The following is a 14,827-nucleotide window of genomic DNA, read 5'->3' on the forward strand; positions in this document are numbered from 1 at the left end:
TAGATGGAAAGAATTGACTCATGCAAGTTGTCCTTTGACCTGCACCCACATGTGTGCATCCACACACATACAAAATTCATAAAATATGTAAGTAAATTTTAATAAAATGACTTTTTAAGAATCAGTTCTTCAAAACTAAATGCTATATAGTGGACACTAGACAAGTGCTAAGATATAAGAGAGTAAGTGGAACTTGTCTCTGCCCTATGCAGTCTGACATGGTGACTCACCCTGAGGAACCACAACTGCAGATGTTAGGCATTATTCTTACAGTACCTCAGTAGAAGATGGGCATTGTTCCTCACACACTATTCATAGCTATATCAAATATAATTCTGTATTAAAAGCAGAGCTGAGTTCACATTAGTACTTGAATGTACTATATGATACAATCTTGTAGAGGTAAATGTCAGCAACATGTGTTTTTATGTACTGTGTCCTGTTTCAATCTTGACTTTCTATTTGGGGGAGGGTCTCTTAGTGGGATTTGAAAAGACATTCTCTAGGTCTAGTGGATATTTTCTTTGAAGTGTTGTACATCTGTATCAAAAATGTAAGTTTAGTCTCATGCCTTTTACTTACTTTCTGGCAGTCTCAGCTTATATAAGTAATAGTTATTGTAGGTTCATTAATGGATACTTGCGTTTGGAATTTTTTGGAGATGAGATTTCTTTGCATAACTTGCTGTCCTGGAACTTGCACTGTAGCCCAGTCTGGTCTCGAACTCACAGAAATTCACCTGCCTCTGTCTCCCAAGTACTATAATTAAAGGCTTATGCCACCTCTGTCTGGCTTGTGTTTTGGGAATTTAAGGACAATTTAATCATGTATTCTTCCTGGAGTTAAATTTCCCTGTGAGTCACTTATGGAGCTGGCTGTTGAAGTAGTACCTGAATTCCCCCCACAGATTAGGTCACTTGGTGCCATAGTAGATGATGCACCTTTTAAGCTTGATAGGGTACCAGTATTTAGAATTGGTGACATATTTCTCAGACAGCTGCTTGTCCTTATTGTTCATGAATTTTTTCCTTCTGTTCTCTTTTCAGTTTAGTCCGGCTCTTGTCACAATCTATCCAACCTCTCTTGAGACCACCAGTGGCTTTGTCTAAAAGTCTAAAGTCGGCATTCAGGCCTTATCTGAAGTTGGATACATTGTCTCAAGTCAGCCAAAGTATATGGGTCCTTCTCAGGTTTGCTCGCACCTCATTGATTTAAATCCTTACTCTTCTGCTTGACCCGTATTCAGTCCCTTGGTATTCTTCACCAGAATTAGGCTGAATATTATCCCCGAGTCTCTATTGGGAAATTTCTAGTTCTAGTTCTCTGTCTCCTAAATTTAAATTCATAGACTCAATAGTAGTTTTTTCATTTCAGTATTTTCATACTATTGCAAATCTAACCTGTCCAAAACTAAACTTAACTCCCCTGACATGTTATTTCCAGGTTTTGTTACGGTAACCCCCTGCTTTTAGGTCAAACACTAAGAAGTCACCCTTGACTCTGTTCTTTTATGTTTATATCTAATTCTCCCACAGGCTTTATCAGCTTTACCTTTAGTCTATTCAAAGTGTTTTACTGTACTTTTCATTCATCTGGCTTGACCAGAGGCCCCATTATTTGTTGATTAAGCTACTTCAGTAGCTTCTTAGCTTGTCCCCTACTCACATACTTGCTGCCATATTTTATTCTCAGCAGAGTAATTCTTTACCAGTCAAATCGTGTGTCTGCTCACTGTACTCAAGTAACAACCTTTAACTAATAATAAGGGCCAAGTCTGTATAATGCCCTAACCCTTGTAAAGGTATGCCTATGCCTGTTGGACTTTGCCCTGAGCCTTCCATTCGCTGCTCTAGCCACACGGCACACTGCACTTTGCCATGGTGCTTGCTATTGCTTGGAATGCTCTTACCCAGAAATGCACAACTTGACTCTGTCATCGCTCTGTCATTGACTTTGTCATGGGCAAAATTGTAACCCATGCCCAACACACTCAGTTTCTGCTGCATGCTCTACTGTTTTTTTCCAAAGTGTTTATGACCCCACAACATGCATCATTTATTATTACTTTTTGTTATGTATTGGTTTTCTCCCACATACACACGCTAAAAGTTAAGTCCTATTAAAGAATCAGTGATGATCTCATTGACTGACATATTCTGAGCACCTAAAATGCTGTCTGCTATGTGGAAATAATTAGCTAAATATTTGTTGAGTGAATAAATCAATGGTAAGATTTGAGATAATTCTTTAGTTGAACGGTCAGTCTAATATCAATTTTATTGCTGTTGTTTTTTTTATTTTATATATTATGATTTTTTTAAAATTCATGATAAAAATTCACAATGAATTATAAAATAGTTTAGAGAAAAATCTATTCTGTATGTAAATGAAGTTGAAGGTGTACCAACAAAACAAAAAACCCTCAGTCTTAGGGGATAAGTAAGTTCTGAAGACTATAAGAAAACAGAAAATTTAACTACCCTACAGAAACAAGGGAAGAAAGAAACTGTGGAACTTAAGACCCAACCTGTTTGGATAGTGAGTGATTATTGGGTTGAAATGAAAGCTACATTTGAGCTATTAATAACTACAAGGATGAAGGTATTTGAGCCCTTTTAAGGTAAAGTTATAAAGATGAGTTTTGCTTTGGATATGTTATACTTATAATGGTTTATGTCAACATGCTTAAGATCCTGGGTTCTATCACAAAAAGAAAAAAGAAAAATCATAAATGTCAACATAGGTATATGTTTGATCTAACATCTAGAAAGAGATTCAGCGACTTGTTCTACCAAGGAGAAAGTGAGTACAGAATTAGACACTGGAGAAAAAAGAAATAAGAAGGAGACAAGGAAGTGTTCAGAGAAATAGAACAAATGAAAGGATAGTTTTCACATTCAGATCCCACACCAGCACAGGGCTGACGTATTTTCAGCAGCCTCTACTTATTCCTCACCTCCAAAGCCTTCTAAAAGAAGCCCTCTGAATTAATATTGTTATTTGTGCTTAAGTTTTTACAGATACTCTGGGCAGAGAGGTGGGGGATGTGGAAGTGGAAATCGGGAATTCATCTATTGATACCTTTTACTAGTAGGAGAAGTATTTTGTGACATTTTACAAGAAAAAAAAAAGACTTCCAGATCCCGCTGTACTGTTTATGATTTTGTTCACTCTACTTCTGTTGCTTAGAATTAATTTTGTTGCTTGTCCTTAGGGGTTTGTTTGCTTGTTTAGGCAGGATCTTAAACAACCCCTGCTGGTTTCATACTTTCTATGTAGATGAGGATGACCTTGAACTCCTGATTTTCCTGCATCTACCTTCCTACTGCTAAGGAAGGATTACAGGCCTGAGCCACTACACCCAGCTTGAATTTTTGAATAAGAATCTCTTAACCTGGTAGCTCACTGATGAAATATTAGGGCTTAGGGATTGGAGGACATTTGATAATTGTCTTTATGTCCCTTCCCTCTGGCAATAGATTTTATATTTTACATATAAAATATACAATATAAAAATATATTTTTATATATATAAGCTGTGAAGAGCTCTTTGTAACCCCAAGCTAAGCACCTGCAGTCATTTCCTCTTTCTTCTTCTTCCTCTATCTCTAAAAAAAGAAAAGTCAAATCCTCATTTATCTTTTATACATAACTTTAAGTATAAGCTGTTTCTGGTAAATTTAATATGATTAAAATAAGATGAACATTTTCTTTCTTATAACTTCTTATGTTAAAATTTGGTTTTCTTAAGCAGTTGCCAGTTATATAGCACAAAATTATAATGATTGAATTGATTAATTTCTGCCTAGTGTTAAAATGAAAACTCATAAATATGAGGGGAATGGAGAGATAGAATGTGCACACAAGTACACAGTTTGAGAAAAATGCAAGTGAATAAAATGGCTGTGTCCTCAGGGGTTTGGTGTGGCATTGTGTGTTTCTCAAAAGTTTCCGTTGAAGTAACAGATGCTGCTGCTAAAGTTGGGAATCCTAAGTTCACTTGCGGCTAATTCCGTTGCTTATTAGAAGTGAGAAGCTCCCAGAGGGAATCTGGTGTAGTAATAGAGTTAGCTCAGGGAAGGATATGACAAACACATGAGAACTTGGTCTTTGTGATCTTTAATCTGCTTGTAAGCACAGGGACAGTTATCTGTAAATGTGCAGCTATCTTACAATTTATGTAGATCTTGGGCCTATCTCAATAATGGTAATTGGTTTTTTTTAAGTTCTTTTGAGTTCTTTAAAGTTTTTCTCTAAAAATTCTATTATTCTTAGCCATAAAAAAACTACCTTACTAAACATTTACTCTATATCAGTAGGCAATTAAATTATGTATTAGCTATGTCTCAATTCAGAATAGTGCTTATTCATACAATAGTACATATGATTAAATGTGATTTTTTTTTCTTTCTAATTTTAATTATATAAGATATTGTGATCAGTGGATACATGGATAAAACATATAGTCTCAGTCCACAGACAGCTTTAACATAAAAAGGAATAAAATTTTTCTTAGTAGAACCCTTAATTTAGGGCTTTAAATGCACAGTAGCCTAAAAGAGGCAGGTAATGAGCTTTTACACTAGTATTGAGGGAGAAAAGACTTTACAAAAGAGAAATCAGTAGGAATAAAAATGTTACTTAGTTTACTTATTGGTTGGTTTTTGAAATTTTATTTTTACTTTAGTTTCATGTACGTGTGGGTATGTGCACATTTGAGTGGAGATGCCACAGGAGTCCAGAAGGAAGCTAGCTAGCTACCGTTGGTGCTAGAGTTACAGACAGTTGTGAACCATCTGACGTGGGTGCTGAGAATCATACTCCAGAAGAATAGCAAATACTCTGAACCACTGTATCATCTCTCCAGGCCCTTTAGTTAATTTATTAAGGAGATATCAATACCCCCTGATAACTAAGTAGTCATACTTTGATGTTATGAAGCTACAAAGAGAAATGCCACAGTTCAAGTCCAAAATGTTGCAGAGTTGTGAGTGATCCTCTCTAATATGAGGAAGTAACAGGTGGCAGTAATAGAGAACTTTCAAGGATAGTCCAAGTACCCAGTAAATGAAATGGCGGGGAGTCTTGAGAAGTTCTGGAGAATACATGTAAAGGCATACCTGCAGAGTATGGTAGGACACTGAGGAAATTTCTGGACGTAGCTAAAATAGAGGGACCAGAAAAATAAGAACTAAATCATGGGCAGTGTTGTGTTGTCTTTGAACATGTGTCCAATTGGCAGCAAGGGACCTTCCAGATAGAATGTATTCATGTTTCTGTTGTATTCCAATAATAGTAGAATAGGGTTGAATTTGTGGTAATGAAGAGAAGTTATTTTAATAATCTTTTTCAGAAATTAAGTGGCCTAGACCTAAAATAATAGTATTAAGGCTATTTAGGATAAACAATTTATGGGATTTAGTGAGTGATCTTATGCTCAAGATAAAAGAGTTGAGGGTTCTGACTGGGGAAAACAGACTTGAGACAAGTTGTAGAATATCAGAATAAAAAGAAGAACTAGGGAGCTTTTTGTTTTATCTGTGTGGTTGTTTATTAGTTACAGTACTGATGATTAAGCCCAGTGCTGGATTCATGGCAAGCACTCTACCCCTGAGCTTTCAAGAGTGAGGAAGAAAGAACTTTTAATACTTTGGATCTGAGTTACCTATGACATGTCTGATTTCAAATCTCCCATAGAGATTTGGACTGTATAAGAAACAAAAGAAATGACCTGGCTTGGAAGGACAGATTGGCTAGTTTCCGTTCTGGGCATGTTAGCATACACTGGGAGAAAGAAGGCAATCATAGAGTATACAAGATACTGATGGGGGGGGGGGGGGGGGGGGGGGGGCGGAGAGACCACAAAGGAAGGTAAGATCCAGAAAAGTGAGTCACCAAAGAAGTAGGAAGCACTGAATATTTATTTGTCCGTATTGACTTTAAGGACCTGAGACACAAAGATATTCAGAACTATAGTTAAAGAGTTGAGATTTGAACTTGATGGGAATGGACAAAGAGGGGAGCAATGTGGGAAGCCAGGAGGATAATGGGCATGCACAGAGGCAGGAAACTTGACAAATGTGAGTTTCAGTTAGGGAGAGTAAGTGACAACTCTTAAGCTATTGCTTTTATAATGGAGAAGATCTTACTCTATGCCCTCTAATAGGCTAATAGGTATGCACATGACCTTTACCACCTGGGCTCTTTTTGATTCCTTGACAATTTAACTGTGTTCTCTCTCGGTGGTGGAAGAGTGCTGTTTCAGAGCAGTCAAATTTGGCTTTATAAAGCAAATAAAAAAATAAGTATTGGGAAAAGACTCAGATTTTGTTTCTTTGGGGATTGCAGGTTTATGCTAATCATTGGCTCCCCACCCCCACTAGCTCACTTTATATAATATATGAATTCATAGTTATGAAGGGATCTACAAACTTAGTTGTACAAGCTACTTCACAAAAGAAAGACTGGGCGTTGTTATAAGTTAGTCACTTGTTTGTAGAAATCAGTACTTTTTGGGCTTTTTCTGTGTTTTTTTTTATTTTATTTATTTTGTTTGTTTGTGTGTTTGTTTGAAACAAGGTTTCTCTGTCTCAAAACAGCCCTACCTGTCCTGGAACTCACTCTGTAAACCAGGTTGAACTCACAGAGATTTGCCTGCCTCTGCCTCCCAAGTGCTGAGATTTAAAGGCGTATGCCACCACTGCCTGTTGGGCTTTTTGCCTTCTTAAAAAACTTAGTTAGCCATTATCATGATACATGCCTGTGACCTCATCAATGGGAGGCTGAGACAGGAGAATCACAAGTTAGAAGCCAGCTGTGGTAATTAATCTCAGTTGTCAACTTGACAAGATCTAGAATCACCTGGTAGTCTGGTGAATCTAGGCTGCTAGGCTCCAGTGGTCCCTGGTCACACACAGATAGTCCTAGTTAAATTCAGTCACAAACAAAACAAAAAGATAAGAGTGAGGGAAATGGGCTCAACATGAGAGACTTTGTCAGAAAGGGCAGGAGATGGGAGAACAGGATGACAGTAATCTGTACTAATTACATGTATGAAATTGTCAAAGAACAAATTTAATAAAACTTAACAATTAAAAGAAATAAATGAAACTGCTAAATAATATGTAGATGAAATTTTTTTGCTAAATGAACTGAAGTACAAATTAAATAAAGAAAAAGAATAAGAGAAAATTATTTAAAAGTCACAAATTACTAAAATTGGCCTAATTAAAAAAAGAAATATAGAGGGATCCATATCTACTAAAGAAATAGAATTCCTTTGTAAAGACTTCCTACAAGTAAAATTCCTAACCCACAAAGCCAAACCCACATAACTGGTGAATTCTAAATATTAAGGAAGGACACAGTTTTTTCTCAGTTCTTATGAGTCCATTCTTATAGCACTATCAAAACCATACAAAGATACCATGAGGAAACTCTAAATCAGTATCCCTATATTAGTTACTTTTGCACCATGAAGTACCTAGTAGAAACAACTTAGAAAAAGAAATACTTATTTTGGCTCATGGTTTTAGGATTTTCAGTCCATCACAATTTTATGATGGCCCAGCAGTTCTGTCCCTGGTGGCTCTTCATGTGACATTAGACAAGAAACAGAGAGGGAGAGCAGGCCTGGACTGAGCTATCTGTAACTTCCAGAAGCCTACCCACTTCTTCCCCTTCCTCTAAAGTCACAGCTTCCCAATACAGTGCTAACAGCTAAAAAAAAATAAATCTTTTTTTAAGATTTATTTATTTATTATATGTAAGTACACTGCAGCTGTCTTCAGACACACCAGAGGAGGGCATCAGATCACATTATAGATGGTTGTGAGCCACCATGTCGTTGCTGGGATTTCAACTCAGGACCTTTGGAAGAGCAAGTCAGTGCTCTTAACCACTGAGCCATCTCTCCAGCCCCCACCTATGATGAATGCAATTACAAACTTCTTATTTATGTAAAGTGTTTGTTCTTTAAAGATACTGTATATTAACCCAGTTAGTTCCAAAATAAAGGCTCAGCCTGATATTTGAAACCAAATTACTATGGCCATTCAGGAAGAAATAGGAAAAATCATGAACTTCTCAACTTGTTGCAAAAATGGCATTCAGTAAAATTTTTATTATATTTTTGTTTGTATTAAAAACTCAGCAAACTGGGATTAGAAATTTCTCTAGCTATAAAATTCTCATACAAACAGTATATATAAGAGAAGAAAACAAAGGAGGAGGGCAAAGGGAAAAAAACAGTATATGCAGTCATAAAAGAAAACTTGTTTTATTTCCTAAGATTGGGAACTGAGCAAAGATTTACTGTCACCACCTACATTTAACATCATTCTGTAGGAGATCCTGTGAGAATCAGTAATATAAGAGAAAGAAAGAAAAGCATGTGAATTGCCAGGGAGAGAGCCAGAATGAACAAGACATTCCAGAGGTAAGGCACTTGCTGCCAAGCCTACCACAGAACCTGAGTTTAGATCCCTGGGACCCATATGATGGTAGGAAAGAGCCAGCTTTCACAAGTTGTCCTCTAACGTCCTCATACAGGTATGTTTATATGTGTGTACAAATGAATAAAAATTTTAAGAAAGGAGGAAGTAGAACTATCTTTACTTACAAGTGGTATGAACATGTATATTGGCAGAAGCATGCAACACAAGCTTCTAAAACTAAGTGACTACAACAAGTTTACACAATGTAATATGAGTGTATAAAAGTCACTTATATTTTATAAACGTATAATCAAAAACTGGAAAAACATTACCATGAAAACTTAAGCCAAAGTAAATTGAGAGATATATCAGTTTATATGGAGACTTGGTATTATAATAGCCTGCTATATGGATTCAATACAGTACCAATCAAAATTCCAACTGAAATTGACATGTTTATTCTAAAATATATATCCACAATCAAAGGGGCTAGAATAGCCAAAGCAGTCTTGAAAAGAATGAAAGTCAAGGCTGTGTACCCCTGTGTTTCATTTTTTGTTGGGTTGGGTTGGGTTGGGTTGGATTTGGTTTGGTTTGGTTGGGTTAGGTTTGGTTTGGTTGAGACAGTCTCACAGTGTAGACTTGGCTGGACTGAAACTCACAAAGATCTGTCTGCTTCTGCTTTCCTAGTGTTGGGATTAATTGCATGCCCCACTATGCCCAGCCTGCAGTTAATTTTTTTTTTTTAATAGTTTTTCAAAACAGGGTTTTTCTGTGTATCCCTGGCTGTCCTGGAACTCACTCTGTAGACAAGGCTGGCCTTAAACTCAGAAATCCACCTGTCTCTGCCTCCCAATTGCTGGCATTAAAGGCATGCACCACCACTGCCCGGCCTGTATTTAACTTTTTAAGAACAAAATTAAATCAGCTTGTGGAGTAGGGGGAATGGTTTAGTCAGCAAAGTGCTTGCTATACAAAGTGTTTGCATAAAGACCTGAGTTCAATCCCTAACACCTATTCAAAAACCAGGCTGCAGGATGCACCTGCACTGGGGAGGTGAAGATCATCAGATCCCTGAGTCTCCATGGTAGAACTACTCTAGCGAAATTGGTGAGCCCCCAGTTCAGTGAGAAACACAGTCTCAAAAAGTAATGTAGAAAGATATTGAAAAAGACAAAGGATGTCTATCTTAGGCCTCTGCACAAGCATGTGTGCAGACACACACACACCCAAAAAAGAAGAAAAAAATTAAATGAGTTTTGTAATTAAAGTGATTACAAGGAGTCATTAAATTTTAGTGATGAATGCCACTGGGATACATAGGGCAGCTCTGAAAATGACAGCCCATATGTTACTTACCTGCATCTTTTGTATGAAAGAATAATATAGTGGGATGAAGAAATGAGGCCGCTGCTATTTAATATATCCTCACTCTCAGTACATGTGTGCAGCCTCCAGACTCCACAAAGAAAATCAGCAGCAGCACAGCGCCTCTGCTTCCCTGTGGATTGACCATTTTGTAAAGCAGCCTCATAATTTTTTTTTAGTACAGGTATTTTATTTTAAAATATGTTTCTAGACACTTAACCCTGGTAGGCCTGAAAAAATGTAGATTACTTCATGTCTCTTCAAAATTCTTTTCAGAGAATTGAGTCAAGCTTGATTTGTGTTTTTGAGATAGGTAAAAGTAGTAAGGTTAGACGGAGGAGAAAATCATAACTCGGCTTTTAGTCCTTTGTTGACACCTCTTAGTGTCTGCATTAGTCATAGGTCCCTTCCTTCTTGTCCGGAGAGGGACCAAAGGAATAGGAGGCATTTGCAGGTTTGTAAAGAGCAATGCAAAGAAAAGGAAATAGCTGACACAGAAAAATGCTGTTAGTCCTCCAGTTTTACAGTTGTAGTTTTAGATTAATACTTATGGGTATTTGGGGGTTTGGGGTTTGTTTTTATTTTGAGGCAAGGCATCTGTGGCTAGCCTAAGCTCACTTATGTGCTCACTATATTGGCCAAGCTGCCCTGAAGCTGGCAGCAGTCCCGCCTCCTCTGCCTCTGCATGCATCACCCCACCCAGAATGAAAACAAGTTAGGCCTCTTGTTTTGCTCCTTTATGTCACTATTTTTGATGTTGTTAATGTAATACAAAGTTCCTAACATACAAAGTCGACCAGTTTTCAAGGTCCATTGTTTTTAAAATGTTTTAGTGGAGGCCAGCAAGATGGAGTAACAGCAGGTAAAGGTTCTTGCCTGCAAGTTTGATGACTCAAGTGTGAGCCCTGGAATCCATATGGTGGTAGAAGAGAACCACTTCCCTCAAATTGTCCTCTGACCTCATGCACAGATATGTCAACATGTACATAAACAAACAGGCTAAATAAATAAATATATAATTCTTTCAAAGGTTTTTGATGCTGTAGTGGAAGTCATCTAGAAAAACCAGTAGACATTGTTAATGTTGATGTTGAGATGAAGAATTTCTCTTCTACCAACTTAAGGGTAAATGAGATCATGTGACTTTCCACCACTGGACAGAGTAAGTGAGGACAAGATGCAGTCAGTTGACATTGCTGGGAGGACTCAATAATGAGCAACTTGTTGAAGAGTTCAGATGGATAGTGGTCACAGTTTATACAGCAACTTCACACAGTAGCCAGGTCGAGAGGATCAAAAGACAAGATTCTGAGGCTTGTTTACAAAAGGGTTGGAATGCCCCAGTGTCTGGGGTCTAAAAACAAAAAAAGGGTTAGGATCATTGGAATATCTCCTCTCTAAGTAAAGTTCTGCTGGGTCAGGTAAGGAAATTGACATAAATTTATTTCTGCATCTGCTGTTGAGTCCTTTGCTTAGTTTTTTGTATTTGAATAGAGCTTGGTATACAAAGCCATTTTTCACGAATCTCATTTGATTCTTACAAAAGATTTTAGGTAGGCAGGGCATATACCATAAATACTATTATCCCTATTTTACAGACAAAAAATATGAGGCACAGGGTGATTAATTATTTGTTGAGAGTCACACAGCTAATACAAGTGCTTTTAAGTAAAGTGTTGCATAGATGGCTCAGGTGGGTGAGAGCAGTTGGTGCACTGGCTAGGACCTGAGTTGAAATCCTCAGCTCCTATGTATAGAGTAGGCATGGGCACACATATGCTAAGCAGAAGCAGAGTCTGTGACAATGAGAGAGGCTGTCCCAAAGGGATAAGGTTGAGTGCTGTTGAGTAGGATACTGATATACTCCCCGCCCTCATAGATATCCTGACACATGTGCAGATGCACACACAGACACACACAAAACCAGAGGTATTAGTGCTTTGTCTGGCATGCTCAAAGCCTATTACCACAAAAAATAATATAAAATTTTAGGGCTGGAAAGAAGGCTCATCAGTTAAGAATGCTTGCTGCCCTTGCCGAAGTCCAAAGTTCATTTTCTAGGACCCACATGGAGAGGTTCCAGGTCCAGAGAGATCTGACACCCTCTGCTGGCATCCATGGGCACATATACTCATACGCACCGACACAACAATTTTAAATAAATAGTCTGAAAAGTAATATTCTAAACTTACATGAGAATTTCAGATGTTTAACCCTTTTCATTTATACTTTCTCTTATACTCCTCATTTATACCAGTTTGAATACTAACAAATTTTAAGAACCATTGTACGTGTGTGGCTTAAGGCACTAAAAGTAACATTTGTTTTATTTTCTAGGAGAAGATGACGTAAACTGGTTCATCAGTGACAAAGACATCGAGGTAAAAATCAATTTTTTAAAAAAATCTGAATAGTGGGCTAATATTGTCCTTTGATCTGTATATTTCCATTTGTTTTTTCCATAATTTTTTTCAGGAAAAGTATAAACTTTTTTTAAAAAGATGTAGTCCTATAAATTAGAAGAAGTAGTTTGGTTTTAGTATGTATCTAGTTTAACTTCAGAAATGTAACTCAACTTTGATTTTTGTCAGCTGATGAGTAGGTATAATCACCTTCTGTTTACATTTCCTCTCTGCCTTAATGATTCCTGTTAGCCCCTATGGTCTAGTACTAAGATCAACACCGGAAATAACTGTTTCTTCAGTGTAAGGAAATGGTCAGTCTATATTTAGAATGTGGCAGGTGCTTGTGTCAATTATTAGCTTTATTGTAACAAATACTTAAAAATAAAAAAAATTTAAAAGGTTGTTTTCAACTTGATAGTCAAGTTTTAAAATATCACTAGATTGGAGATAATTGACAACCAATTCAAGAGAATAACAGGTAAAAAATGAAGCTTTTTCAAAAATGGAATTTATTTTATTTATTTATGTATGTATATATATAAATATATATATAAATATATATATATGGGGTTTTTTTTTTTGAGACAGGGTCTCCTACAGAGCCTAGGCTAGCCTTGAACTCTCCATCCTCCTGCCCCCACCTCCCAAGTTTTGGGATTATTGGCATGAACCACCATGCCTGACTTTAAAGTTAGAATTCTGCCAGACAAGTTAAGCACATGGTTGGGATTTACATATTCCTCTTTAGGTATTTCACATGATGTACTTTGCTCATGTTCTTTCATTATGTAGTAGAATTTGACTAGAATAAAAGACTTCTAGAATCAGGTCACTATGTAGCTGGTAGTAGAAGAACATTGTCTCATACTCTTAGAAGTTATCATGAGTTTTATGGGCAATAGAGGTAGCCTGTGCTTTTCAAAAGAAGGTTATATTTGGTGATTATATGGTTTTGTAATGTTTTAAAGCACAAAATCATAAAAATACCATTCCCTAACTAAAACTTTAAGCAAGCCTCTCATTCAGAAATAAATGGTATATGTTTAGATGTAGAAGTTAGCAACAGCTAAATGAAGCATACCAGCATTCCTGCTCGACCTGAGCCCTTAGTGGAGACTGGCAAATGACGGGGAGGCACTTGGGCACATGCCGGAGAAATGGCGCTGTCCTTATGCTCCCCTTCTGGGGAATGGTGTCTGCTTCTGGAGGTTGTACCAAAGTAACTGACTCAAAATTTAATGTTTCTTACTCAGTAGTTTTAAGAGGAAGGATAGATAGGTTTCCTTAAACTGACTGAAATAATTTTAATTATTGATTTTTTTCCTTCTACCCTTAGGCCAAGATAGATAACAACAGATCATCTGGAAAATGGAACAACCGATATTATTCTGTCAACAAAAATGTAACATGTAGAAATTGTGATAAACGTGGCCATTTGTCAAAAAACTGCCCATTACCACAAGTACGTGAGATACATGATGCTTCTTCCTGTGTTAAAGTCAAACTGTAGGCCTAGAGCCCTGGGTCTTAGACTCCACTCTTGTTAAAGCATGTTGGATTATAGGTAGCTCATGAGCCTGGCATGGGCACAGCGTCTGCAAACCCTGGGCTCCATTTCAGCTTTCCCATTATGAGCTTAGTGACTGTGCAGATACTTCATACTCTGTGCCTAGATTTTCTTTTCCACAAGATGAGAAGACTGAGTGAAAGAATTTCCTTTTGAAACTTTCTCTTCTGTAGACAGCACATTTCATTGTGCAATAATTCTCACTGTTAGAGATTTGTACTTCTTTTCATTTATATGTGTGGAATAATAGCAAAGCAAGCATATCTATTTGAAACAAATAGAACTGGAGTTCTGCATTATGGTATGTAGTGGCTCTGTACACATAATCCTTACATTACGTAGTACCTCCTAAAGCGGCTCTTCATAGGCATACAACTGCTTCTCTGTCTGTTTCTCCTGTGACTTGATATCCATACATCCTCATCCTATTATCCTAGATATTTCTACTCTATGACTATTCCTCTGTAAGATAAGATAGGCTAAGGCATACATTCAGACTTAAGACTTTGTGGCAGCAACATACTGATAGCTCTGTTCAAACTCTGAGTTCAGACATTTGTCTGATTTTATAATTCTGCTCAAGGTTGGACCTTCACTGAGTTTCAAGTTAAAAATAACTTTATATAGAAAAGGAAAACCATTTGAGACTGATATTTGCTAAAGAGTTTGTGTTTGTTTGCCATATAGAAAGTCCGGCCCTGCTGCCTCTGCTCAGAGAGAGGACATCTCCAGTATGGCTGTCCAGCCCGTTACTGCTTCGACTGCTCTTTGCCCATGTCTTCCAACCACAGATGTTTTGAAAGATCTTCCTGGAGAAAACGATGCGACCGATGTGATATGATAGGCCACTATGCTGACGTAAGTATTTTGTTGTTGTTGTTGTTGTTGTTGTTGTTGTAAAACTTGTAAGATTTACTGAGTAAATTTGCAGTATGGTCTACTGGGAATATTTTAAATGTTAAACTAAATAAACATAAAAATTAATATTTCTTTTTTTTAACTTTTATTGCATTATGATGAGAAAAGTTACATGATTTCAATTTATCTGAATT

At 37.1% G+C, this 14,827-nt stretch overlaps 1 protein-coding gene across 4 annotated transcripts in view; it reads left to right on the forward strand.

Moving 5' to 3' along the window:
- Zcchc7 (zinc finger CCHC-type containing 7) overlaps nucleotides 1-14,827 on the forward strand; it is a 191,191-nt gene that overhangs the window by 135,466 nt on the left and 40,898 nt on the right. For all 4 annotated transcript variants that reach the window (XM_031377274.1, XM_031377272.1, XM_031377273.1 and 1 more), the window contains exons 3-5: nucleotides 12,141-12,184; nucleotides 13,545-13,670; nucleotides 14,463-14,633. In XM_031377274.1, the coding sequence (XP_031233134.1) occupies nucleotides 12,141-12,184; nucleotides 13,545-13,670; nucleotides 14,463-14,633 (341 nt within the window). The remainder of the gene's footprint in view (nucleotides 1-12,140; nucleotides 12,185-13,544; nucleotides 13,671-14,462; nucleotides 14,634-14,827) is intronic.

The sequence above is a fragment of the Mastomys coucha genome, unplaced genomic scaffold, assembly GCF_008632895.1.
Source record: "Mastomys coucha isolate ucsf_1 unplaced genomic scaffold, UCSF_Mcou_1 pScaffold18, whole genome shotgun sequence".
NCBI lineage: Eukaryota > Metazoa > Chordata > Mammalia > Rodentia > Muridae > Mastomys > Mastomys coucha.